The sequence below is a fragment of the Chiroxiphia lanceolata genome, chromosome 5 (genome assembly GCF_009829145.1).
Source record: "Chiroxiphia lanceolata isolate bChiLan1 chromosome 5, bChiLan1.pri, whole genome shotgun sequence".
Classification (NCBI taxonomy): Eukaryota; Metazoa; Chordata; class Aves; order Passeriformes; family Pipridae; genus Chiroxiphia; species Chiroxiphia lanceolata.
The window spans coordinates 29232170-29259580 of NC_045641.1; the positions used below are offsets into that span (position 1 = coordinate 29232170).

The 27411-nt window shown below is 40.9% G+C and overlaps 1 protein-coding gene across 1 annotated transcript in view; it reads left to right on the plus strand.

The window, feature by feature from the left end:
• Positions 1–5804: 5804 nt before the first annotated feature.
• PDZRN4 (PDZ domain containing ring finger 4) overlaps positions 5805–27411 on the plus strand; it is a 240369-nt gene continuing 218762 nt past the window's right edge. Inside the window, exons 1-3 of the mRNA XM_032689495.1 lie at positions 5805–6410; positions 8531–8617; positions 12310–12414. Coding sequence (XP_032545386.1) covers positions 5805–6410; positions 8531–8617; positions 12310–12414 — 798 coding nt within the window. The remainder of the gene's footprint in view (positions 6411–8530; positions 8618–12309; positions 12415–27411) is intronic.

Sequence of the window (27411 nt, forward strand, 5' to 3'; positions counted from 1 at the left end):
TGAAGAGGGTACTCTAAACTTCATAAATTGCACTATGTGTAACAAACAAATAGAACACATGGAAGAAACAGAAGCATATTCTTATATGCTCATCTTAAGGTCCTTATGAACACCAAGATATTAATTTTTCATTTTCCAGTTTGCCTGTTGCTTCTGTATTTCTAACCTGGTTTTCTTTTTTTTTTTTTTTTGGTACTTCATCTTGCAAGAACTTAATAACACTCAAACAGTGCATGGATTCCCATATTCTCATGAACTGATTACCATTGGTTTCTTTCATTTTTGACTTGTTTTCTTTGACTTACTAATAGCTTTTTCCAGTCTGTGTCATTTTAAAATGCATAAAGTAATAAAAATTCTCCACACACATTTCTTAGGCTGCTCACCTGGCTTAGACTAAGACCAGCCACATTCTGGTGGCAATGATATTTAACCTTAATTGCAAAGGCTTAAATTAATGGATTTACATAAGAGTTCAGAAAATCCTACCACAAAATTCCCACATTTATTTCTCTTTAGTTTGTTATTTTTCACTCTGAACTTTTCATATATGTTTTTAAAGGTTTTACTTCTCCCCCTTACCATTTGATGTTCAAGCTAATACTACAAAAATGCATAGGTAAAGGCAGTTTTCTAAACCCCGTGCAATGTGACAGTCCCAAAAGACTTGCAAGAGACAGAAGTGTAGAAATACCCTGAAGCATTTCTACTACTCTGAACAGCTGTCAAAGCCTTCACTGAGGTCTACTGAAGTTAGAAACTGAGGTTTTGCTTCTATCTCAGTTTGTGGTGTACCTTATTTTACTGATACTGTCTGGCTGTTTTTCCATCTTTGATTTTTAAGTAATTTTGTTTCCTAAAAGGAAGCCCCAGGAACTGTCACTAGGTGTTTGCTGGTTGATCAAGTACTGCAAGGGCAAGAGGACTTAACCATAATGAGGAGGGACTGTCATCAGTGATGAAGTGATCCCTTTCCAATCCAGTTTGGGCTCTGTTATCTTATATGAGCCTGGGAACAGTGAGTGGCTCTTCTCAGTGACAGCAACTGATGAGACTTCATAATGTGAAAAAATTATCCTCTTAGAATTTTTTTCCTTGAGTTAATGGGTGCTAAAATAGAAAGCTTTTGGTATCCTCATGCCCTTAGGGAGCAGCTCTGTGCAGAAAGGAGATGCCTGTAGCAGGTGAGTGCATTGTGGACTGGCTCTGCAGGGACAAATTTAGAAACTGGGATGTCTGGAGGTTGCAACAGTTGGGTTGGGAAAGGGAAATGAGAAAGAAACACCCAAGAAAAAGCTCTGATGTTCCTTTATGTTGACACCCACTGCTAGTGCCTTCTCGGGCTGCAGCCAGACCCACAGTTCTGGCATGGCATTCAAGGCAGTGCAGGAGTGCCAGGCAGGGGTGAGCAGCCAGCATAGCTTGGCTGTGGGAATGTGGTACAGACCTTACAAGTATGAGAGGTTAACACAGTGGCAAACCTGTTTTCTCTCAGCCTGAGTGCCATCTCTCCTTGCTCCTGTCTTGGCATGTTAAAAAGTAGCTTTTGTTGAACAAGAAAGGGAAAAAAAACAAGAGGAGGAGGAGGAATAAAGAAAAAGCAGTCTCAACCCTAGAACAAGTGTATTGGTATGGGTCAAGTGCATAGTCTTCTCTTGCCTTTCCTAGTGCAGTTTGCACTTAGAGATTTAAAGAAACACATATGCCCAGGCACTCCTGCAGCCCAGACACCTGTATTCATTTGCCTTCTCCACTTGCTCCTGGCGTTGTGGCTCTTGGCTTTCCTTTTGCTTTCCCCGTTTGAGCTACTGCCTGTTCTCACTGCTGGTTTTCCTGACCATCAGAAACTTCTTGGTGAAGGTCAGGACAGACCTGGATTTCCCATTTAGGAGATGGCCTTCCCTTGCCCATAGTCTCCTAAAAAGAAAGAGAAGAGCAGTCCCAGTTCCCTCTCTGACACACACTTCTAGTTTATGTGAACCACTTTGACCCAGAATCTGAAGAATTTTAGTTATCTACATCCTCATCTGAAAAGAGGGATAAGAGCCTTTTCCTCCTTCACAATTGTTTAGCATTAAAACGTTCTCTTAAAAAGGTGTGTGGAAAAGCCACCTTTCAGTGCTCATATGTACCTCTGACTTTGTACTAAGGACTTCAGTAGAAATGTACTACTGCAAAAAAACAACTGTTCAGCTGTTGGAGGTGTCCAAAGCCAATAGCATAATTAATTTCCACCAGTTAAGTTCCTAAAAGACTAAACAGACATGCATAGGAGCATTTGGCTTTTATAGCATTGGGCAGATTGTCTCAGGTCACATACAATCTCACTTTTCCTTATACTCCTCTCTCTACAAGGCTCAGTCCACAGGGTGTGACCGCAGAGCACACCTCCCCGGTCAGGCATATCCTGGAAGGTGGTTTTGCTGCTTGTTGCATTGGAAGGTACAGATTTCTGTTCTGACTGCCCCAAGGTGCCTTAACACAGCATCTTTGTTAGCTACAGGCATTGTATAGGGATTTCAGTGGACTGCTGTGAATTCTGCTGTGTAGCATTAGCAGTAAGTGAAGTGAAAAGTGAAAAGCAATTATGGGACTTGCCATTCAGTGGATGAAAGAGGCAGGTCAAAAATCCAGACCTCCCACTTACAGCTTTTTAAGACTCACTCTCATTTTCCTAGTGGTCAAAGTTGATTATTGATTTTTTTGATGTCAAATGTAGTTACACAGAGACAATATAACATCTTTGTGCTGATGAAAAACATAGATCACAAATGTTTTCTGTATGTAATCTTCTTCACTGAATGTCTGCAGTTTTCTTTTTAGATTTCTTTTCTTAACTGATGAATGCAAATATTTGTGCAGGTTTCATCAAAAAACTATGAGCTTTCAGACTTTTTTATACCTTCACCTTAGGGACTCTCCTCAAATTCTCTTACTGTGCTCAATGATAATCTGTGGTACAGAAAATTTGCTTGCTGACTTGAAAATAAAGGGGGGAAAAAAGCTTCTGAGGTGATTCTCTACAATGAGACATGAGTAATATGGGCTAACTTTATGCTTATAATCTTTTCTTTGCCAAAGTGCAATGACATTCATTCATTCCAGACTTCTGACAATAACAGGTTTTAATAGCAAATGCTCAGGTCTAAATTCTTCTCTCAGAGTGAAGTTGCTGAGCCTTCCTGGCTCTGAATTAGTTACAGTGTTTTAATAGTGTGACTGGGAAAAGAACCTTCCTGTGAAATCCTACGGATGAATAGTAGGGAAAAATTATTACAAAAATGAGGAAGAAAATACAAAAATGCATATTTTATTCCTACATAAGAGTTGAAAGTTCATAGGATTTTCCCCATTGACCTCAACGGAGCCTAGAGCCTTACAGTGACCTTCAGGACGTCAGAGCAGTAATTCTTGTCTCAGGATTGTTTTATCAGAAGATTTGGAAACAGCTGTATAGTTCACCATTTAAACTGCAGATTCTCTTAGGATGAGACAAGAACCATGGGCAGAAACGACCCTTGATTTATAATTTATAATTTATAATTTAATTCTTCCTCCTGTCTGATGCCCAGGAGCAGCAGGCTTTCCATGCTGATAAAGAACTCCTTCAGCAGCAGTTACCCCCACCAAAATCCTTCCTCAAAGCACACTTGTGTGTGTGTGTCTGTACATGTGCCTAAGGAAGCAAGTGCTTTCCTATTTCAAATTACTTTTGCTGCCTTACCAGTAGAGCAAAAGGAAATGTGGTGGAAGCTGTTGAAAACATGGACTGAACTAGAGACAAGGCACTGCACATTTATTTGATCCATTACAGAGTGCAGTCCTGGTGTGTTGCTATCACAGATGTCCCCAGTGTTTGTGAGGGCATTGCTGTTCCTATGCTCCTCAGCCTCTCCCCATTTCCTTAAATATGGATTTCCCTCTTTGTCCCCCTTAGTGAAGCCATGACTGGAATGGCTGCATGAAACCTGGAGCTGTAGGTGCCAAGACCTTGGAGGAGCAAACAAAATTATAATTAGCTTATCTCTTTCAGAAGAATTTAGGACAAGATGAGGATTGTGTTTTTCATTTCCTGACTACATCGGAACTAATAGAACTAATTGTAGGAATAATCCCATGTAAGCAGATTGGTAACATTTGCATTTATTTATCCACGTGTATCCATTTCTGTGGAGGTCTGGTATGCAGACAGCTATTACCTTTAGATGAGTTTAGTATATTTGTCTATATTATAGGTTCCTGCATTGGAAACCCTGCGTTCCTTACTACTGCTATAAACCCAGTCACCTGCACTGCCATCCATGCTGACAGCATGGCAAAGGAAGATAATTTCTTAGTCCAGGACAAACAGAGAAAAAGGTGCAACTACCTGGAACCGTGCAGTTCATTTGCTTATTTATTTTATGGCCATGGTAATTGAACGGAAACTGTGGGTTTCTGTTTGGCAAGTGAGAAATGGGAGGTTGGTGGTGCTTCTCAGTAACATTCTGGTCTGTAGAGGTTCTATGAGGCATTGCCAATCTTTTGATAAGTAAATTATGGATAGACATAACAGATCTGCCATCCCAGGTACAGTTCTAGGTCAGGTGTGTGCAGAGGTTTCCTTCTTGCTTTAGGAAAAAAATTTGCCTCTGCTGCATTGTCCCCCTGATGTCTGCTTAGTCATGGAAAAGAACTATTCATTATCAGGTCTCAAAAGCCCTCATGGCTTTCCCAGAGGGATGCTCATGGGATTAAATGTTTGAGGCAGGAATTGCTGAACTGGTAAGGACACACCCCGGCTCTGCCTCAGGAGTTCTCAACCCAGAAAACACACTGTGACCTGGGCCCAAACAGACCAAACCTGTCATCCTTTCCAAAAGTGATGGTGCCTGATCCACATGTGAAGAAACCCCTCAGAGAGCTCCATCCCCCTCTGCTCTGGGAGGTTTTGCACAGGGCTGGGGGGCAGCAATCTGGCCCTGTGTTTTCAATAGTGAAGTTATGTGGGGAATGTGTTAGGAGTCTCATGTTTCAGTGTGTTGTGGGTTATGCAGCAGTGAAGGGGTAGAATCCAGGCTGACTATTGATATTAGCTATGCTTTTCCGGATTTGGCTACATTTTAGCTTTTCTTTAAATTAAAGTGTTGTTTATACATATGTTGTTGTTTAAGGGAGCTCAACAAGCAATTTTCTTATCCTGACTGTATTTACTTTGTGGTGTGGCAACAAAGAGAGCACTAGTACTGGAGACTTCAGGATTCTGTGCTCTGACGGGTATCCCAGAACGGGAGGAAAAGAGAGGAGGAAGCCTTTTGGAGCGACATGAAACAAGCGCGCTCACACGTGCGCGTTATTTACCGGCACATCTGTGCAGCACTCAGAGCCTGAGAGACTCGCTGCCCCGCAGCCTGTCAACTCTCCTTCCGCAACCACAGCCCAGCCCAGCCCAGCCCAGCCCAGCCCCGAGTGACCCGCCGGGACAGCAGCCGCAGGGGGAGGGCGGTGTGCGCGGGCCAGGTGGCGGCGGATTCCCGCGCCTCGGTCCCTCGCCCCGCCGCGCAGCGAGGATGCTCCAGGAGGGCGGAGGTGGTGCCAGGACTGGGCGTGGGGCGGTAGCGCCGGGGAGGGCGAGCTAATGGGAGAGGGTGGGGGCAGCTGCTGGTATCTCCGTCTCGGCGCTGCCGCCCGCCTCCCCCGGCGCGGCCCCGCTCCTTCGCCCGCCCCTCGCCGCCCGCCCGCCCGCGAGGAGCGGCTCCAGCGGCGCCGGGGCCGGGCCGGGGCAGCGGCGCCGAAAGTTTCGCGGTGCGGGGCCGGGCCGGGCCATGGGTTTCGACACGTCGCGGTTCACGGGGCCGGTGGCGGCGGAGCTGCAGTGCGGGCTGTGCAGGCGGGTGCTGGAGGAGCCGCTGTCCACGCCGTGCGGGCACGTCTTCTGCGCCGGCTGCCTGCTGCCCTGGGCGGCGCGGCGCCGCCGCTGCCCGCTGCGCTGCCGACCGCTGGCGGCCGCCGAGCTGCGCCCCGTCCTGCCCCTCCGCAGCCTAGTCCAGAAGCTGGAGGTCAAGTGCGATTACAGCCCGCGGGGCTGCGGCCGCACCGTGAGGCTGCGGGAGCTGCCCGCCCACCTCGCGGCGTGTCGCTACGGGCCGCCCGGCCCCGCCGAGCCGCAGCCCCCGGCCGGGCACTCCCCCGGCCGCTCGGGGGGCAGCGCGGCGGGGCAGCTGCGGGGCGGCGACGCCCCGAAGCCGGGTCCCGAGCTGAAGAGGGAGGCCCTGCGCTGGAGCAGGAGGGAGAAGTCGCTGCTGGCGCAGCTGTCGGCGCTGCAGAGCGAGGTGCAGCTGACGGCGCGTCGGTACCAGGCGAAGTTCGGGCAGTACATGAGCCACATCAGCAGCATCACCAGGGACCTGGCAGGCAGCCAGCCTGGCAAGGTGAGTGCTGCGGCGGGGATCAGCGGGGCACCGCGCACCGGCCTCCGCTCTCTAGCTGTGCTCCCCTCGAACCTGCTTTCCTGGTGTCCGGCTTGTGAGCGACCGGCCCGAGTGATGGTGCGGGCGGTGTCCCCTGGGGCTGGCAGTCACCACCACGGCACTCCGTGCCGGGACCCAGCCCGATCCCTCTGCGCATCTCCCGGACGGTGAGAGCCGCCCCTTCTCGTCCCTTGCCGCCTTCGGGGAGATGGAGCCGCCAGCCCCCACCGGGGATACGCTTCTTGTCGGTCCCTTTTCCGACACCGCGGTAGCCGAAACCTTGAGCTGTGGCGAGCCCAGCAGTGCCTGGCAGCTGCAGTGACAGAGCGCTTGCTCGGCCAGGGAGGATGGGGAGCGGGCGGGAGGGGAGATGGCTTCGCTTCTGAGCTGGCAGACGGGTCCCGGTTCCGACGGAACTTTGGAAACGATGGTGAAAGGACAGCAAAGCCTCTGCCGTATGGCAGAATGAAGTGACGCCGTTGAAAGCAGAGGCGGGAAGCAGTGCTGCGCTCTCAGGTCTGAGGGCACTGATTAAAGACCGACTCGGCTCCTTTGGGTGAAACAAACTATCCAAGAGTACCACTGGGCTGGCTTCACTCGCTGTGATGGAGCTGGTTGGTTTTAAGTGTTAACTCCTGGCTGGAAGCTCACACTGCAGGCTCAGGCAATGATGGTTGCAGCTGCGGCGAGGAGTGTTTTAATACAAAGAGTTTTACCCAAATCTTCACTGACTCTGAGAAGCAAAATCTCAGTAGAAAGAAGCCAAACTCACACCTGAAGCAATGTAGCGTGCTGGGCATCTGCCATATGGGAAACGGGAAAGAGACATCGTTTGCAGGACACATGTATGCGTAGGAGCACAGGTCTCACAGGTCTTCGTGGCACTGGGAAACTTTTTGTTTGAAGACTTGAATATTTATTTATTTGTTTTTAGTGTATTTTGGCTAGCTAATCCGTGAGGTTTAGGTTGGCGGATTTGAGAGGTGTGGTCATACATTTGCTTCATCTCTTGGCAGGTGGGATAAGGTCATGTGAAGTGGGGCAGCAGTGATTGTTAAGGAGTGTGGGGTGAGCAAGGAAAGTGGTGGCTGAAGAAGGGAGGGACAGATGACTGTACTTTCAGTAAGGAGATGGCAGGTTTAGGAATAGGCGTGGAGCATCGCTCCTCCTGGGCAGCGAAGGAGCATCCGCTGTATCTGAGCGCTGCCAGGAGGTGTCGCTGTCGGTACTGTCGCTCGGGTATTTCTCGCCGCTCAGAGCAGGGGAATGAATAAAACAGGAGTTTGGGAGGAAAACTATCAACAAAGTAAAAAGAGACTTCATTAAAATCAAATGTATCATGCGGCAATAAAATACGTCTCTGTCATAGTTAATTAAATATGGACTTCAGCATAACATAAGGTAACTAAAGCCTCCAAATACTAAGAAAATTATTTACCTGGTCCATTGAAAGAAAAGGTTTCTCTTTTTAATTTTTAACTTTGACTCCATTTGTGGTTTTGAGTGTTTTCTTTATATTTTAAACCTTCTTCAGAAAAACCTACATTTTTCAGATGTGGTTTTGGATGCTTGCTTTTTGGAGAGAAGTCAAAGTTTGGGATGAAGAGTTGGTTTTCATTTTCTGTGTGTATCTTCCATGAAAGTTGCTGTGAAATGTGTACTGATAAGGCTTTTGGGTCTGAAAATTATTATGTTGTGTATTTTAATCTCTATGTTTAAAGTTTGAAATGCTGACACACATAGGAATTTTGTATTTATGGAAACTTCCAGCCATTTGGAGCTCTGACTTTTTTCAGTGGTGCTGAGTATTCCTTGCACCAAAACCCCACACTTTTTTTCTGTTCAGCTGAAGATAATTGAAGGTAATCAGGTGTTACCTGTTAACTTTTTGGTGACACGTGACTTTTTCTTTTATTTTTTTTTTTCTCCTTTCCAGGGCCAAGTCTTTTCAGCCTAATTTTCATTTAAGCCTTATCTTATATATTCTCCAGCTAAAAAATCTTTTGTACATTAGTGCTCCCATTTAAGAACTTCTTTATGAGAATGTGTTCTTTAACAATATTTCACTTCTTCCTTCTTAGGGAGGTGAACCCAAGCCATTAATGATCATGCTACACAGAGAAAATGATACTTTGGGATTCAATATTATAGGAGGACGACCCAATCAGGTAATGAGAAAAGTAACTGTAGGTGATTTTGGCCGTACTTTCTTTTATTATATACACTGTGAGTAATTACAGTTACTTTTGATGACTGTAAGTATGGAATCCGCTCCATAGATAGAAGAACTGTATCTTATCAGCTGTAGTTGGTAGGAGTCATTTTTTGGAAGACATAATCTCGTGAGAATTGGATTATTCTTATTTTCAGGAAAGGTGTTTGCAGTATTTTTGCTCTAAAACTTTGGATTATCTACCCTCAGTTCCCATGTGAGTAATATGTATTCATGCAAACTGTTCAATGGAAATCTCTGGGACTACTTATAAGAGTCATTGTTGAAGGATTAGGGCATTGGAATTTTGTAAAACAGCTTGCCTTTTTTTTTTTTTCCCGTTTAAAGAAGAGAAGAAAATTTGTTTGTGTAACTCAGATAGTTTGAGCACATGTCCTGCTTTGGCATGCCTGCTTTCAGTTTTTCTATATGAATTGAAACAGTTTTGATTAATGCTGTATCTTAATCCAATCTCATCAGCCGAGGTTTAAAAAGTTCACTGCAAACCATAGAATATGTATAAGGATCACTAACCCCCACCTGGAATATGCACATGAATATGCTAGTTGTTTTTTTTTTTCATCTTTTCAAAAGCATTAATCAGGACTATCATTGCATATGAAGGGTAAAGAAACCTGTTAAACTGGAAAATTAATAGTTGATTAAAAAGGCTTGATAATAATTATGTACTGATCAGATTCTTGTTAAGTGGGAAAATAATAGCCTACAGCTATTATTGAGAAGTGGAGTGGTACCCTGTATATTAGTTGGACAATCTTTTGCTCTAAAGCTATATTTAGTGGTGCCAAAGAGTCTGTTCCCATTAGCCAAAGTCCACTGTCGAATTACTGTTCCCTGTGGGTAAATACGAAGACCGGCACTTATCCGATGTTGGTGCTGTAAGTCCAAAGCAAGAGTTTCTTAGATTTTCCAGAGGAAGGTTGAGACCACAAGTGGCTACAAGTTAAAATACACATGCTTTGATTATATTCATATTTTGAGTATACCAGTAATAAAATCCAGACAATCTTTAGATTGGATTGCACTGTGACTTCTGTTATTTACATCTGTAGGAAAACTTCAGGGAAATGGGAGCATGTGTTCACTTTACTTGGAATGGCAACTGAGCTGCTTTAAAGTACTTAGATGTTTACAGTGCATACTGCAACAGTTTTATATATTACAAAATGGCAGGCTTTTTGAATTCATATTCTGGAAGTTTAAGGAGTAAATGATAAATATATAAAGGTTCATAGCACTGTTTGTTGAGGGAGCTGCTGACTGGAGAGAAGGAAATGGTCATGGATTTCCATTAAAAGAAGTTAGTTGGGTTGTTAGGCAGGGCTGGGTCTCAGATGGTTTTGAGTCTTCGAATTTCAATTTGGAAATTCTTTTGCGTTTTGTACTTATTTTGATAAATGTGAATACCACAGGTGTTTGATTGGCATTTCCCAGTTAGCAGTATAAGATCTCACTCAGTGTATCTGGAGCCAAAGGATAGGACAGGAAAAAAAGGCTTGAGTTGACTCAGAATATTGAAAATACAAAATTCTGCTCAAAAACTTAAATACTGGCACAGGAGTTGTTTAATAACAAGACAGAAAGAGTTCATGAAGGTGCTCTGTACATTCAAGGGAAAAGTGCTTTTGGGTGAAGCATTGGCTCTTGCAGCAGAAGAGCAGAACAGTCATGTCTTTATATTAGTCACCTATGTAGGGATGTGTTCCTTCACCACATGTTGTTTGTGTTTTATAAGTACAATGCAGGTTTTTCCCATTGGAAATCAGGTGACTTTTAGTGACTTGGGGAATGTACATAGATACTTTCTATTGGCTGTGTTTCATTTCAGTCCATAATAAGCTTCCCCACTGTTTACCTTCTACCTGAAGGGAGGAGGAGAGGAAAGGAACAATTCATCACAGGTCTGTCTTTTAGTTTGTCAGAAAGGGACTCGCTTCACATACGTCTGTTTCTGGGAGGTGATTGATTATTCTAAGGGAGCAAAGCTGCTTTGCTGGGCCCCAGCTCTGTCCAGCTGGAAGGACTGTTTCCTCTGAGGACACCATGTCAAAGCCAGGCTGGAGGGAGGTGTGTGCTGTGGGCACAGCTGCTGTGGCATGGTGCTGGAGCTCAGTATGCCTTGTGCTGTGTTTGCCTATCAGTAGCGGTGGGTACCAGCACATACAACCAATGGGAACGACAAGCCATTCTGAAATACCCTTTTTTTCTTAACAGGTCATAAATTGCTCTTGAAAAAGCCAGTGAAATTCTGATGAAAAGAAATACAGTGGGTGTGGGTGAAGGTGCTATAATCTAGCTTTTTGTTTTCTTAAGTTGAAAACAAACTGTGTCCCTCCTGAATTTTCATTAATGGCTATTATGCTTCATTTGTTGGAGTTTCATTTCTCACTACTTAGATGGGAAGTCAGTGGAGGTCTGCTTATTCATCATTTCAAAATATTGTGGGAACTGTTAATATGTTTCCTTTTTGCTTCTGACCTGACACCTATGAGTCACTGTGACAAAAGGGGGAAAAAAAGGAGTTTATGAAGTCAGTCTTGACTAACGTTGTATTGAACAAATATTTATTGGCCTGAAATCTACCTGAGTTGAGTCTCCATAGGACTGTTGCCACATAGTGTAAAGTATCTATTAAAATATTTTCCCCATTAGTGTATAGGACCTAGACCTTATAACCTGTGCACATATGAACTGTGCTGTTGGTCAGGGATTCACCAGTCACAGAAAGAAAATAAGCATCATATAAACTGCTGTCTAAAGCATAAATGAACTGGAAAAAGATGCCTTCATTTATTGCTTTCTAGGTTATTATTTTTATAAACACTTTAAAAAAAACTTAAGTAGGCATTTTTTTCTTCATTAATAACTATTTAAAATTACTTTTAACTATCATTTGGTGGAATTAACTAATTTCACCATGTGCAACATCAGTTATTGTTGCAACTGTGGTAGATAACTTGTCTTTTTTTAAATTTGACCTTATATGAGTTCTACTTTGGTGATGTCTAGAGATCAACTGGAAATGGGTTCTCTTTTTGTCCACATTTGATCTGTATGGATTTCATAGTTGAGCAAGTTCTCAATCTCCCATGTGAATAGGATTTATGAGGTTAACCAGTTCCAACCAAATCCTATCACTGTTACGTGCCAGCTAACTAATGTAATTTTCTTCCTCGGAGCTTTATTTTCAAATGCAGTAAGGAAGTTTGTAAGCAGCAGTACAGCAGGAGCCCTATCCCTCCTGAGAGAAACACTTGTGCCTCCGTTTTGATGAGTATCTTCCCCTGTGCATTTATGTGCTAGACACTGGCTGCTGCAAAGTTTGAGGTTTGCTTTAAGTATTTTAGCTGGGATCATATTACCACTGCACCCTGTGTCTCATTTAGACTAAAATAACCGGAAGTAAATGGATAATCTTATAAAAATTGCTGGAATAGTTCATTAATTCTGTCCTGTTGATTAATGACTACTTTGTGTTAAGCAAGTTGAAAAAAAAATCCCAAGAAGCTTAATCCTTAGCTGGAAAAGTGAGGTGGATTTATGTGTTTCATTGTTGCTGATTCTAGTACCATCTCATTTCTTGCACTAATGTGGCCCTTTTTGCAACTTCCCTATTGCCTGGTACAGAAAAATCGGGGAGAATCTGCTGAGGGAATTTATGTGTCAAAGATTTTGGAAAATGGACCTGCAGACAAAGCAGAAGGCTTGCAAATTCATGACAAGATTATTGAGGTAAGAAAAAAACCCCACACCAGTGGATTAGTCTGTCATATTATCAGATTAATAAAGGATTTGATGGTTTTTACACTAAGTATGTTGTAATTTTCCTCTTTGGCTGTGTCTGAGCATGATTCTTGTACGCTGAACTGCTTGAAAATTTCTTAGAATTGAAGACACAAGATAGATTTTTTTTTTTTTCCCACAAGAAATAAATTTATTTTTATTGGTGTTGGGATTAGGCTGATCTAAGCAAAACAAAAGGTGTTGACACTTAAACAAGCAAGAGAGGCATTTTGAATTTCTTTTCATTAAGTTGAGAAAGAAGGCAAGCAAATGACTGCAAATTCACAGGTTTAATGAAACTGATTTTGTCCTGTGTAAGGAGTATTACTGTCATGACTCTGGGACATGGCATAGAAGCTATGCTGGTGAGCATTGCTTTGAAACTTCTTAAGGAATTAGAGGAAGTACTTTCTGCTGTATGATCAGGAGATCATCTATTGTTCTCACCAAGGCCAATATATCTCATTCATGGTCATGTAATATGCTAACATGGAAAATTTATTTTCTTCCTGCATTTTATGCAGTTTTTCCCATAAAGTAACTATAAACAATTTTAAAAAAAAAATCAATAACTCAGAAGAATAGGTTGCTGTCTAGCCTATACGTGTAACTGTAATTAGCACTGTAAGAAGACTCAAGGGAGCAGTTTCAAACAGTGACTGAAACAGGCTCCTTAGGATGCTGTCAAAACAGCATTTCACATTACAGCTCTAATACCACTCTGAGTGACAGCACATACCAGTGCTGCTTGGTTTGTTTAGGCTACATCATTCCAGCCTTGGGAGTTTAGGGGAGGCTTAGAAGTGTGGTGTGAACTTGCCAGTTGAATGGGTGTTTGAAAAAAGACACATGAAGCGAGTGGGTTGCAAGACAAACGCAGAGAGCTGCTGCTCCTTTCGTGTGTTATGTAGCTGTTAAGGATTAGAAAGATAAGCTAAGATTGTTTGAATGCTGGCATTATGCTAAATGCTGGGAGCCTAGAGCAGTGTGTGAAACCAAGTTAATATGTTTTCTTGGAAAAATAAAGTTTATGCTCTTAGCTGGCAGATACATGCATCTCTAGCAGAAACCAAGTGGGCTGAGCAAAACTGAACTTGCAGCATAACTTATCTCCCCAAGATATTCAAAAGTTTTCACATCCAATTTTTTTTTTTTTGTGACAGCAACCTTATGCTGATAAAATCTATTTTCTTCTGACATTACTATTTTACTTAGCACATTAGTTTGATTTTTTTTATAGACTGATCAGATCTATAGTTTCATGCATTTGCTCAACACTTCCTCCCTTCTTTTATTGTGCTTTTATAGTGCTTTGATTTTTAAGATGCAGTTGAGTGTTTTTGGAGAAAGGAAGAATAAAGTCACAAACCAGCATTTATTAAACGTAAGGTCATTTCTCAAAATGTCACCATAACTGATTCTTGATTTTTATCTGTTGAAAAATTCTGGCTGGATAAAATCATGCTGAAACAGATTTCAGTCCTATGTGAAACTATAGGTCCAATCTAGTATAAGTATTCATAGAGATCTGAATTGGAGCACCCTTTTTGCCGTATTAATATGCAACAGCTTGGATATAATGTTTTGTATTCAGGAAAACATTTAAGTGTTCAGGCTTAGGCTAAATATTTTACTAAATGTTTCAGTGTTTCAAAATTTGTTAGACCAAAACAAAAAGAGGAGGAGAAATAATAACATTAAGACTTTCTAAATGAAATGCAAAGAAGTAATTATTCCTCCATGCTACATACAGGAAGCAACTGGAGTCAGAACACTGAATTTTTCATTACCCATGCATAGCTATTGATGTCTTCTTGCAGTAGGATGTCCTGCTAGCACTGCTGTGGTTGGTTGTGAAAGATCAATATGAAAGCTTTTGCTGTGAGAAAATAATCTGGATGGTGTAACTATTTAAAAAATGTTGGCAGATATATGGAATATGAGTTTTGCTGAGAAATTGATAGGAAGTGGGACATTACTGTAGCTTGCTTTTCACTTATTGGTGATCTGATCTAATGGGTGTTATTTTATGAGACCATTCTTCAATAATCAAGAGCAGAAGAAAGTGATGTTCGAAGAGCCTTTAATAGCTTAAGTCATTTGTTTGAGAGTGTGATGGCCAGGGTGTTTTTAGCAATGTGTATCTTACGGGATAATGAACAGAACTATCCCATTAAATCAGGAACAAATCTCATCTCAAGGCATGTTGCTAAATAAAGAAGGTAATTTGTTTCAGTGGTTTATCGCATGTTTAACAGTTATTAACTGCATGTGGTTGACCACAGTGAGTTGTGCACATTTCAGATGACCATCTCGTGGGTAACCTAGTGCAGCAAATAGATTTCACAGCCATATGGCATTGGCAGCTGGAATTGTGAGCCAAGGCTGGCAGACATAAGTAGTGTTGCCTTTTACGTTATATATGTCATTATCTATGGCAGCAACATCGCCAAATAATTGTTACAGTATTTCGAAGGGTGCCAACAAGAGAAATCAGATTTCTTTCTTAAAGGTATTTATTCTAAGTGTAAAAACGCCACACAAATGACTTGAGTTACTGGAGGGTTTTGAGATCAATGTGCCCAGACCATAGAGCCTCTGACACTTTCATTTGAAAAAGGTTGGTGTTTATTTGGGCTTTACTCTCAGGTGAGCATATTTTGTGGTTGAGGACCTGAAAGCTGAAACAAATCCCTTTGAGTTGGCAAGATGGTGGTAGGTGAGGGTGACAGGGCAAGGTGAAGGGTGACAGCTCCAGTTACCCTGTGTCAAGGGGCTGCAGTTCTTCATAGGGGATGGTCACAGGACCCTTGCTGATAATTTTCACTGTTCTGCTGAAGAATAGATTTCAGGCAAAGTATTACCCTCTTTATTCAAAATGAACTCCTCTGTGGAAAAAATTACTTGTTTATGCAGTGTAAAGCTGCCCTGGGATAGCAGTGTGTGCAAACAACATTTTGGTGATATGTACTTCCAGGGATTCTATTACAACCCCCAAATGATCGTTATTTGTTCATCAGTGAGAAACCCTTCCTCATGAATTACTTCTATGTCACAGATTCCTTGAGATGTCATGGTCTTCTGCTGCATTCAGAAGCTTTTATCCAAAAATCTAGCTTCCTAAACTGACACAGTGCATCACATATTCCAGGACTAAACACTGTTCACATGCTATAAAAAGCATCTCATAAAACTAGATGCAGCACTGATTATCTGTGACTCCCAATGTGAAAGCCTTGGATATGAGCAGTGGTATAAACCTTCCAGACCTCTAACTTTTGGATCTCTGTCTTCTTCCTTTCAACCCTGCCTATCCTCCCTTCAGGAGACAAGCAGCAAGCCATGCACAGGACTGTCTATTAGTCTGTGCTAGTTTGAAATATTGTCTTTGCTGCTGGGAGAAAAAAAAAGTATGTTTAGAATCATCATGGCTAGGCTTTGTGAATGAAGATCAAGGAAGGCTCCATCCACATTTATTACAGGCACGCTGGTGGCTAATGAGGCCAATATGAGATAGACATATACGATTGCAAAAGGCACAGCAGAAAGACTCCTTAGGTGGTATATTCCGCAAGACACGGTTCTTTCTGCGTTGTCTTTCCCCCTCAAGAGTGATCCTGCGTGAGTTCTCAAAGGAGATAGCTGCGTTATAGATGGTGTGTCTCCAGGCCTCCCGATTGGAGGCCAGAGTAGACCAGTTATGATGATCAATATGACCAAGGCTGAGATGTTGTTTCAGGGAGTCCTTGTATCTTTTCTTTGGGGCTCCTCTCTTGCAGCAGCCAGTGGCAAGTTCACCATAGAGCAAGATCTTAGGGAGGCGGTGGTCCTTCATCCTGGAGACGTGTCCTGCCCAATGCAGCTGTGTTCTCAGCAACATGACCTCAATACTTGTGACTGCTGCTTGTTCTAGAACAGATGTATTGGTCACATAATCTGACCAGCGGATATTTAGGATTGTACGGAGACAGCGCTGATGGAAGCGTTCTAGGAGACGCAGGTGGTGGCGGTAGATGACCCATGATTCGGATCCATATAAGAGAGTAGACAGCACAATGGCTCTGTAAACACTGATCTTGGTACTTTTCTTCAAGTGCTTATTATGCCATACTCTTTTGTGGAGTTTTCCAAAAGCACTCTATGCCTTTGCTAACCTGTTGTCTATCTCTCCGTCAATCTTACCATCCGAGGAGATGAGGCTACCTAGGTAATTAACTACTGGACTGATTTGAGCTCTGATTGGCCAATGGTGATGTGGGGATGATGGGGGACTTCCTGAGATGCAGGTTTAGAATAGTTCACAGTTATATGGTTCAGCACCATTTCATCTCCCTCTCTGCATGCTAATCTTTCCTACTGCAGAAGTTCACTGCTCATTGTGGTCATGCTAATTGCCTCCTCAAGGCAGCATAAAACAGCTATGATCCTTGGCAGTATTACTGATACACAGAAGTGTTTTACCTGCTGCTATTTTTCATCCATAGTTACAGTTCTGAACAGTTAACACTGGAAGTAGCCCTTTTCATATGGAGGAAAACTTGACCCTCAATTTGCAGTCAGTTCAGCTTCACATAAGTATGGCACCATATTGGCCAGAGCTCCAAGCACAGTAGTTAGTGCCTAGTTAACAAGTAATTCAGAACTATTTCTTTATCCTTGTTTTGAGTTGCTTTTTCTTTGTATGATATTAAATTTTATGGAAATTGGTGTGTCATCTCCTCTACTTTGGAGCCCAACTTTACAAAAAAACCCAAAAAACAGTGATTGATTTTCTTGTGTCTTTTTCCATTCTATAAGTTGCACTGTCTTGCAAAATACTGTTGAATTACTGAAGTGGGATATGCTGATTTTACTTTTTCTCTTCGGTGTTGTACAGAAAATACATGACTAGGACTGAATTTGCAGTCCAGATGGAATTTCTGATTTATTAATTTTTTTTTTCCTTAAGAAGAGCAATATTTCATCAATTTGAGGGAAAAGAGCAACTGGTAATTCCCACTGACAAAGTAGGTTTGGAAAAACCTTGTGTGCAAATAAAAAGGACTCAGGCTGAAGACAAAATATTCATATGTGGAACTGTAAGTACATCATTGTCTGGGAGGCTCAAGTGTTTTTCTATTCTTTGCACTGCAAGGAAAAGAATTCTGTTCTTTTACTCTCAAGTGAAATGCCCTGCTGCATTTTAGACAGTTGATTCTAATTAATTTGATGGCTAGAAGCATGGATGATGGAGAAGAAGGGAAAGGAAAACATTTTTATTCTGGGATCTTTGTCTTTGAAAAATGAGATGCATGCATATATATATCATGACTATGTATATTTTGTTTATGCAGCCTGAGCTCCATAAGTAGATAATAAATAAGACTTCATCCCTTATTCCATGCTTCCCTTTGTTCTTTTCACTTTTTTTTTTGAGAGTACTTGCACAATGGCTTTCAAGCCCATGTCAGCAAAGCCAGTTTCAATAAAGATGAAGTCTTGAGGCTTATCCTGGCAGAATAACTTACATCTGCTGAGCGCCTACACAGAAACTTTTTTAACTATTGCCAGAGTGCTGACTGTGCTGTGTGTCAGCCTTGTGGTGTTTTATCTCTTGCATGTTTCTGTCATTACACTCACTATCCTGCTCAAGCAAAATCTTTGATACTAGTCATGTTTATTTGGCTAAGAATCTCCCCTGTCAGATTATGTCTGTAGAAGTAGTGAGTTTTAAAATGTCTTGCTGGGATCAGAGCTAGAAGATTTGGGATGACTTTGAACCAAAGCTACACCAGATGTGTCCAGTAAGATCTGTGTGGTAGCTAAGAAAACTTAATATAGCTAATTTTAGTGGTGTGGATTTCAGTGTATCTAAATATGCACAAAGTAGCCTTAGCTATATTCTTTAAATCTGTAATAAATTCATAATGTTATGTTGTAGGTAACCAGTTTTGGCACTTGCAATCATTAGATAACTCGTAATTACTTTGAAAGATCCCTGGCATAATAAATTAATTATGCCATAGTCTTAGAAATGTCTGTAACACCTTTTCACCTTTCCCTCACTTGTTGTGATATAGGTTTTTGGACACCTGAAGTCTTTCATCTGTCCAAAGAAAATTTTTAAAATCAGGTGAGACCAGGTCTATGCATAACTTTAGTTGAATAGGAGCTACTATCCCCAGCGACCTTTTTTACTTAACAAAGTCTTCTGCCCTGCCCAGGTGGTCTCTGCCCTGTAGAGACCAAAGGATTGAGCTTACTTATCCGGGTAGTTGCCCTCGTTACTAAGGCAGAGGCTCTCCTCTGTTAGACCAGCATCTGCTTATCCTCCTCAAATGGAGCTTGGTGCCAGCAGGTGTATGGAGAGTCAGGATTATCTAGTGATAATCTGTGGTGAAATAGACTCTAGTTCCAGGGAGCTGTATCTGGAATACTGGTCATGCCCTTTTCCAGCTAAGTGCTTGTGACAAAACATTAGAATTTCCCTCTTTCTTGCACAGTCTTGGGTCTTCCTTTAATCATACTTGCCTTTCTGATTTCGTAATGCCTTGATTTTGAGAGAGGAGGTAGCAAATGCTGTTAACCAGGATATCTTCTAGCTAGGACACTTCCCTAGATACGAAAGATGAGGGTCCCTGACTGAATAAACACCAGTAGTAGCAGTTGTCCTCCTCTCCCTGACCTTTATTCTAGCTTATCCAAAAGGTGTTTACGGCTGCTGGTGCCCACATTGGCCATGCAGGCTGGATCTCACCTAGGTGAAGGAACTCGATGTTCCTTCAGTCTGTCTGAAGATACTGTCTTAGAAGTTGACATCTCACTGTAGTTATCCTGTGATGCCTGAATTTTGTACTTCATGGCTTGAGTTCACAGATATCAGTAGCCTAAATTTGACTGGACGTGCTATAGGTCTTTAGAGTGCCTGGGTTCCTCTCTATTCACTGAATAGAAATGTAAATGTTATTTTTAGAAAAACAGGTTAGGTTCCTTCCAAAAAGCACTTAAAATTCCAGCGATTCACTGTCTGTGTTTTTAAAAGAAAACATGAGACTTCTGGTTTTATGTGATCTAAAATTTCTGGGGGGTTTTTGTGGTATGTTAGAGGATGGACTTCTGAGGTAATTACACTTCCGTATATAATGTTTCCTTGCAAATCTTACTAAGACTTCACAAAATACTTTCTGTCCTGAAGAACAGGAAGAACTAAAACAAAGTTATATGTAAGTGGTGAAGTGGGTGTTAATAGGGTAATAGTGAATAATGACTTAAGGTTTTGTGATCAGAAAACTCAGTATTTGATCCCTTAGTTGACTGAATGGAGTGTTAATGTTCATAAACAGGCAAAATATTACTTTGATACTTGCGAAATGCAGCATCATGAAAAAATTCCAAAATGCCTTGGCTTCTAAGGGGTGTTTTTTTTAATCTGAGGTATAAACTGAGAACTTTCTATCTGCTGAGAACTTGCTGTGAATGCAACTCTAGAGAGGCACAACTTTGTAGGAGTGTTTCCCATCTGTGTTCATTTGGGCTTGTTCTCGCAGACAAACCAGGCACGTGTGCAAGTATAATGCTGTGTTGTTTTTGTGAAAGTATGTGTGCTCACAGTGCTTTTATCTAAAAAAGGGCAGAAATGCCAAACATGTGGTTGGAATATGACAGTAGCTGGAAGGGGAAATAAGGCAGATGGGGCAGAAGGAGCAGTGTGTAAGCATTTCTGACATGTGACCCAGCATGAAAGGAGTCAAGAGAGCATGCGAAGTGGAAGTGGTGAAAATCATCTTTTACAATGGGTTTTTATGCTACTTCTACCGTGCTGGATCTTTGTCTAGGTGGCTTAGCTTAAGCATGATAGAAGAGGCTTCAGGACCTTGCATGAACATGAATGTGCATAATCCCTCTCCCCAACAAGATATTTCTGTTTTACTCTGATTATGGGGGATCTCTACAACAGATGGATCACTGTAGGAGTAGAAGGGGAAGAGTGAAGTAGAGTATGCAAGGAAAAAGAAAAACAGGGGAAACTTTACAATTAAAGAGTACAAAGCACCAACCTTATGTTTCTGCAGAAGTGCTGTCCAGTACTTGCTTATAAACAGGAGGTGTGGGAGAAATGGAGGGGATGTAGGAATAGGGGTCACTGAATTGTGAAATGGGATCAACTGTACACACTGCCATGAACTCTGATAGCTAAATAAGGAGGAACAGTACTGGAGCAGAACTGTGATAAGTGTACTGTATCTGCAGAACTGGGCAGTAGCCAAATTGACAACTCAGCAGTGCTGTAGGTAGAAAGGATTTTGGTTATCCTGTGGAACAGTTGACTAATGTAAAGACCTGCAAGATCCCATAATGAGTGTTGCTTCCATGGGACACAGATCCCTAGGCACCATGTGAAGGCCTGCTCACACCATCTCCTTTTATAAAGCATCTATTCTCACCCTGAAGTATAATTTGTTGGAAATTTGGCAAGCTGAAACTCAGCATCTTCCTAGATGTGCTGTTTGAGCTTGACTTTGCTGTAAGTCATCTTTCTCTTCCTTTCCATGAGGTTTTTGTTTTTGTTGTTTTGGGTGGTTTTTTTTTTAAACTTTAAGGTAAACTTTGCAAAACAACAGGACTTTAGCATGCTTCCACCTTGCCCAGCAGTGGGAGCAATGCAGTTTTATGTGTAGTTTTATAGTAGTAGGCTTGGAGGAAATTTTTTTGCATATGATGTTTTAGAGGCGTTCATAAGCACTTTCAGGAATGCATTAAACAACTTGACTAACATCTGTCAGATGCTGCTGCTTTCATCCCTTTCCCAGGAAGAGAAGGTGCTAATGCAGGGGAGTGTTTTGTTTAGGGATTTTTCAAATGATTACATGCACACATATTTACATGTCGGTGACTGTTTATGTTAGGGAAGACAAGGTCATAGAAATGTATCTTTGTTACTGGAGGTGGCAAGGTTTTTTGGTGAAAACTCTTGCTCTTTGGTCTTTGCTCTGGGCATGATCTTCAGGCAGCCTCGAAGAAAGTGCTTTCTCATCCACTGACAAGTCAAATCTCCTTGGCAACTGGGCTGTAGGTGTGATTGTATACCATTGCCTTGGTCTTGGCCTAAGTCTGTCTTACTGTTATAGTGGAATTCATGGTTGCTATGGAGCGCAGGTACCCTAGCCTGGTGAACTAGAAGGTTTGACAGGAAGGAAGACATTTTCCAATTGCTTTCCTTAGCCTTGTCAGTTATGTAGGGAATAGAAGCTTCAGAGAGCACTTTAGGATATATCAGGGAGAGCTAACCCTTTGAGGCCCACATGGAGGAGACTAGTGGGAATAATTGATGGCAGGCCCAGCTATGAAAAGCTCTGATAAATCTGAGACCATGCTGAGTTTGTGGCTTAGAACTGAAGGATGTGCAAGAAGCTGTGCCTCCCATGGCACATGCTTCTGGCACCCCAGAAGCTCTTGGCACTTTCAGAAAGTGAAAAGAGCCTTGTTCAGCCTTTCATGAAGGTTATTCTTTATTGTGGTTGAGACAACTTCGCAGTTAGAGGAGATGACAGCTTACATGTGTTGTGTGAATGCAGTGTTTTATCTTAAGGGACCGAACTGATTGTTGCAATCCAAGGATATGGGCTCCAAGAGCTTTGATTTCTTCTAGCTTTTTTCTTAATCAGCTAATTATATTTGTAAGGAGTAGCTCATCACTGTTCTCTATAATTGGAGGCTGAATAATAAAAGCCATTAGTGCCTGCCAGTGCAGAAATGCCAAAATGAAGTAATTATTCAAGGTTTCACTTAAAAAATTAATAATCCACTTTTTAAGAAGCTGTGAAATGCAACAATATGTTGAACAGGAGAATGCTCCTCTTTATAACTTTTGAATAGCAGTAGTAAGAAGTGTGTACAGCACTGTACTTTCTAAATGCTTTGAAAATTGAAGTGCTAATGTTAAAAAAAAAAGAGCTCTTATTTGGGACCTTCTCTCCAAAATGCAAAATTCTGCAGCATTTAAAACCATACTGTAATGGAAAATCTGATTTTCAAATTGGTAAGAACAGATGTGCTCTCTTCAAACCACCATCAAACACTATGATAAGTAAAATCAAATATACTAAGCAAAGTACATATGTAGACAGACATTTTAGTAAATATATGTCTTGTTTGAAATTGCAAATCTAATGTAATTTTGCAACTTTGTATGTAGACACAACTTGACTGAATCACTGCTGTCACAGGAAAGGAGCACAGAATTACTCAACACTGTTTCTTGGCTGCTATTTTATTTACATAGTAAACTTATATATGTTATTTACATATTTTTTTCTTTGAGAAAAATATTTGTCTTTCAAGTAGCAAGACTGGGAAATAGGAAGGGGGAGGGAGAAATTAAAGGAAAAAAATTAATTCAGAATTGTTGACATTCTGCTGGTTTCTACTTGGCTTTTAAGTATGGAAACCTGTATTCTAAATACAGGTTCTAATTCTATTCTAATTCTAAATCAAATGATTTAGCATCTTTAAAATTGGGTAAATTATGAATCTGTGTGTCTAGAAGTAGTCACCTAATGTGGGAGAAGTTCTGAAGTGGGTTGATATAGAATATATTTTCCTTTTGTGTGTCTTTTCTTCACCATTTGGAGCATCCAGCGTTTGAGGCACCCCATGACTCAGAGCTTGCCCGTCTGTTTCTGAGTACAGGCTTTCAGTCTTGCATTTGTTTCTTTAAGCATGCTGATCAAGCGGGTAAATATCTGCAGTCCTTCCAGCAGCTTGCGGAAAGAAGGCATGCTATTTTAAATGGAAGGCATTTGCTGTCTTGAATGAATTAAAACATCTGGATCCCTACACTTCTCTGTTACAGTCTGATTGATTTGGGCTAGTCTTTGGCACATGGCAAATATGGAGCCATATGGTCTTCATGCTGTCAGCAAGATTTTTCAGCACATACCCCAGTCTTCTCTGAATGGTAGCTGCTACTGTGACCTGAAAATAAACGTTTCAGGAGCTTTCAGGCTCTCGTGCCCTTGAATGGATTAATTGCATTTTTTGAGTGGTTCAACATCCAGCATCTGGACCAGGAAGCTGAATCCTTCACTTCCCCTGAAGTGCTCAGAACCCTAAATCAGATGCCTCATGCTAGTGTCAGGTGTATAGCAGCACTTTCTGACTTAGTCTTTGTGTCCCTTGCATCTTGTGTTCTTAATGTCTCCATGAAATATCCAAGTGCTCAACACAAGTGGTTTTTAGCATGCTCTAAACATGTGGTTAAATGGAAAACTGACTTCTGAGAAGTTTTTAAACAGAAATTTACTTTCTAGTGACCAAGGGAATGGTATTAAAAGCCATAATGTACTTGCTAGGACATCTTTTTTTTTTTTTTTTTGAGTGGCAGAAAGGAACATTTCCTTATGAGAATAAGTATGATATTTTCCAAAAATACAGAAATTCTTTTTTTCAACTATTCAAAATACTTTAAAATTTATTTTTCAGTAAGTCTTTTTAATGATTTCTCTATTTTTCATTTATATTTAAAAATGGAGCAGGAAGACTGTGAGGAACTAGGAGGAATATTTCTATTTTTTTAATGGAAAAAGAAACTAAGAAAGTAAAATGAACTCTACTGCTAGAATTTCTCATTAAGTAGATGTAGACCACTGTTTTCAGCCTTCTTTTCTGAATTGTTTGAGTACTGTATCCTTGTACTAAGAGTGTGGGATTTTTGGTATTTTTTCCTTCCTCCCTGCTATGAAGTAATGGAAATCTAAAGAATCAGTATTTATCACTTAATCCAGAAGTTTTATCTTTTAATTAGCGCAAACCATGAACAATATTTTTAAGATTAAAGAACACAATGACATTTCAGAACGCATTTCAGAGAGTGTTCAGACAGCGCTGTTAATGTCTTAGCAGAACAATTTAAAAGCAAAGTTTTCATCTGATTGCTTAAACTTGTGTTTTATGTTAGTCACAGCCCTGCAGTCCGTTACAGCTGTTCTGCTGATGGCATTAACAAGTACTTTGGGGAGTTTTAGTACAAAATGAAGAATTGTGCATGTACGTTATTGACTTCTTGCTTTGCATTTGTCCCTCTGTTTTTATATCCTTTAGAACCGAAAGATAGCACCTCGTGCTTTCTTAACCAGAGTTGCTTAGTGTATAAGTACCCTGTTGTCTCAAAGTTCTTATTGTCTGGCTGTTCTACTTTGAACCATTAAAGATCTGTTCTAGGAGAAACCTGAACTCTATAATCCAGTTGCTAAGTTTTACCTTTGATTCAGTGACTTAGAGATGAATGAGCCCTGGAGGCTAATGGAGTGGATAGAGAAATGTGTGCTGGACGACCACAAAACAATGGAGTCCAATTATAAATTGCAAGCACTACCATCGGTGTTGCTTTTTTTCTGATTTTGAGTTTTCCTTGAATTCATGTATTGCACATTTTATCAACTAGTGACTAGCCAAACCATGATGAATCCATATAACCAAGTCGGAGAACAATAACAAGTAATGTTCACCAGCCTGTGCCAAGCTATCTGCCTCACATTTACTTTTCTGACTACTGATCATGTATTCAACAGTGTACAAAACCCTGAAAAAGAAATACCAACACTAAAAATAGTGTTAGAGAACCTAGAGCACACAGGACACTTAAGATGAGATTCATATTGCCTACTGATAAATACCTTAACATCTTCTCATTCTCCAAATATTGAAGATTAGTTAGGCACCTCTTTTTTTAGCAAAGGTGATTAATTCAGCCTGAAATATTTAACTTAGTAACATTTGAGTTAGGATGAGATTCATCTGAAGAAAGTGTTACTAATACATCTTTAACTCTTTGGAATTTTCATATGAACCAACATCTTTTTATTGCTTTTGAGTGCCTTTGAGGTTAGATTGTTGTCTCTTTGTGCAGGGTTCTTCACTGTAAAGCCTGAACAAAGCTTACTGAATCTTGTGTCATTCAAGAGTGAATAAAATGTAAGTAGAAAGAATATAATTTGTTTCATTCTCCTTCTTGCATCACGTTTCATATATCTCTGATATTCCATTCCTATGGAATTACCTATTTTACTAAATTAAATTGGAGCTCGGTTTCCATGTTCATAGTATGTAAAATACCAATTTAAGTATGAAGAGAGAAATTCAGATACAAAACTGGGCTTGAAATCCACCTACTGTACTGTGGTACTCCTATATGAGGTGGCTTGCTCCAGCTCCATGGAATTAATGACTCTCAGTGTTACATCTTTCATTAAACTAACAGAACAAAATAGATGTACAACAAGAAGGTCGAGCCTTATTCTATGTTTCAGATATTTCAATTACTAGATTTGGAACATTATTACTCAAAATCTGGCAGGAGTTAGCATGAGAAAAAAAACAACTTGGAATGCTCCAGTAAACCCTCCCTATTTAGAGACTAGCTTTGAGATCATTTGACATATGGTTTCATGTCATATCCAGTCTCATTAATCTCTGTATCTTTAGGATTGGAATAAAGTAAACTCAAGTGTTGGACTGCAGTCCGTATCCCCTGAGAGAACAGTCAGTGTACTACTGGTTCAGCTGACACTGCTGTAGTGGAAAAAATGAACCGCTGTGTTGGCTGAGAGTACTTCCTAGATCTCAGCTTTGAATGCCCTTTGTGCTTCTTTAGAAGTCAGCTAACTCTGATTTTGGCAGTTTGTGGAGGAATCTGAGTAGCTGTTTGTGGAACCTTGGTGATGGGTTTTAGCAAGTAAAGATGTAGATGTGTGTATGAAATGGTACAAAGCACCAGCCATCCAAAGCAGTGGAGCAATGCTTCATTTTTCAGCAGTCTTCAGAGAGATGGAGTCTGTTCAGAGAAACAGACCGTGCAAAGACTGAGAGACTAGTGATATTCTTTTGGCAAGAGAACAATACAAATTATTATTACAAATTATTCAAAGTAAGAAATTATCTGCACTTCTGTTGCTTTTGGGTTTAGTATTTTGTTCAGAGATCTAAGTCACACAAAGAAAGACAAGTGTCTTTTGTCAAACAGTTGTGAAATGTGGGCAGGCTTTTGGGCAAAAGTTGTTTTCATTAAAGCTGTCATAGAAGAATTTATTAGATATCTTTAATTAAAATAACTTTTTTGTGGTTTTGTTTTTTTTTTTTTTTTTTAAACCAGGACTGAGAAATTAAGAGATGAGGGTGTTGCCTCTTGCAAAATATTTTTTTCCTGTTCTTAGTCATCTTTATTGATATGTGTATGAGTTTATTCTGGAGTTTCATGGTTAGGTGTTTCCACTCAATTTCAACAAGCATATTTGAGCATTGAATGAGCGTATCAGGTTTTAGGATGCACACATGTGAGATACATTGATTCTGAGGATGCCTCTGTGGGGAGGCATTAAAGCTACACTTGGAAGGGTATGTTGGCTGTAGAAGTACCTTGGAGGCATTTGGGGACTATAGAGAAAACAGGGAACACTTGCAACAAAAGCAGAAGCACCAGTGTAAAGTATAAGCATGAATTAACAATCTAAAAATGAGTCAGAATAAAAGAAAATTACAAATATTTAGTGTTCAGTATGGATTTTTTAAAATATGTTTTAGTAGAAGGATATGTAACATTTTATTTGATAAGGTTAAGATATTAATGGGCTAGGAGGTAAGGCAGTAAGGGATAGTATAAAAGGAAGAGCTGAAGTTTTATCTATTAAATGGATTTTTCCAGTCTGTTGTTTTTTTTTTTTTAACATGGTTTTTCAGCTGTGCATTCTGGATATCATTTAACTTTTCTTTGCAACAATTTTCCAGCTTCATCTATTATATGACCATAAAACTGTGCTTTTGGGATGGAACTTAAATTTTCTTTTTTTTACAGTTTGCGAGCTGTGCCTTTCTGTGTTCAGAAGGCAGCTACCATAGTTTCCCAAACTGCTGTCTTACATGTGTGGATTTGGAAGTGATTAAACTATTAAAGCTGCTGTGAGTGAGAAACTG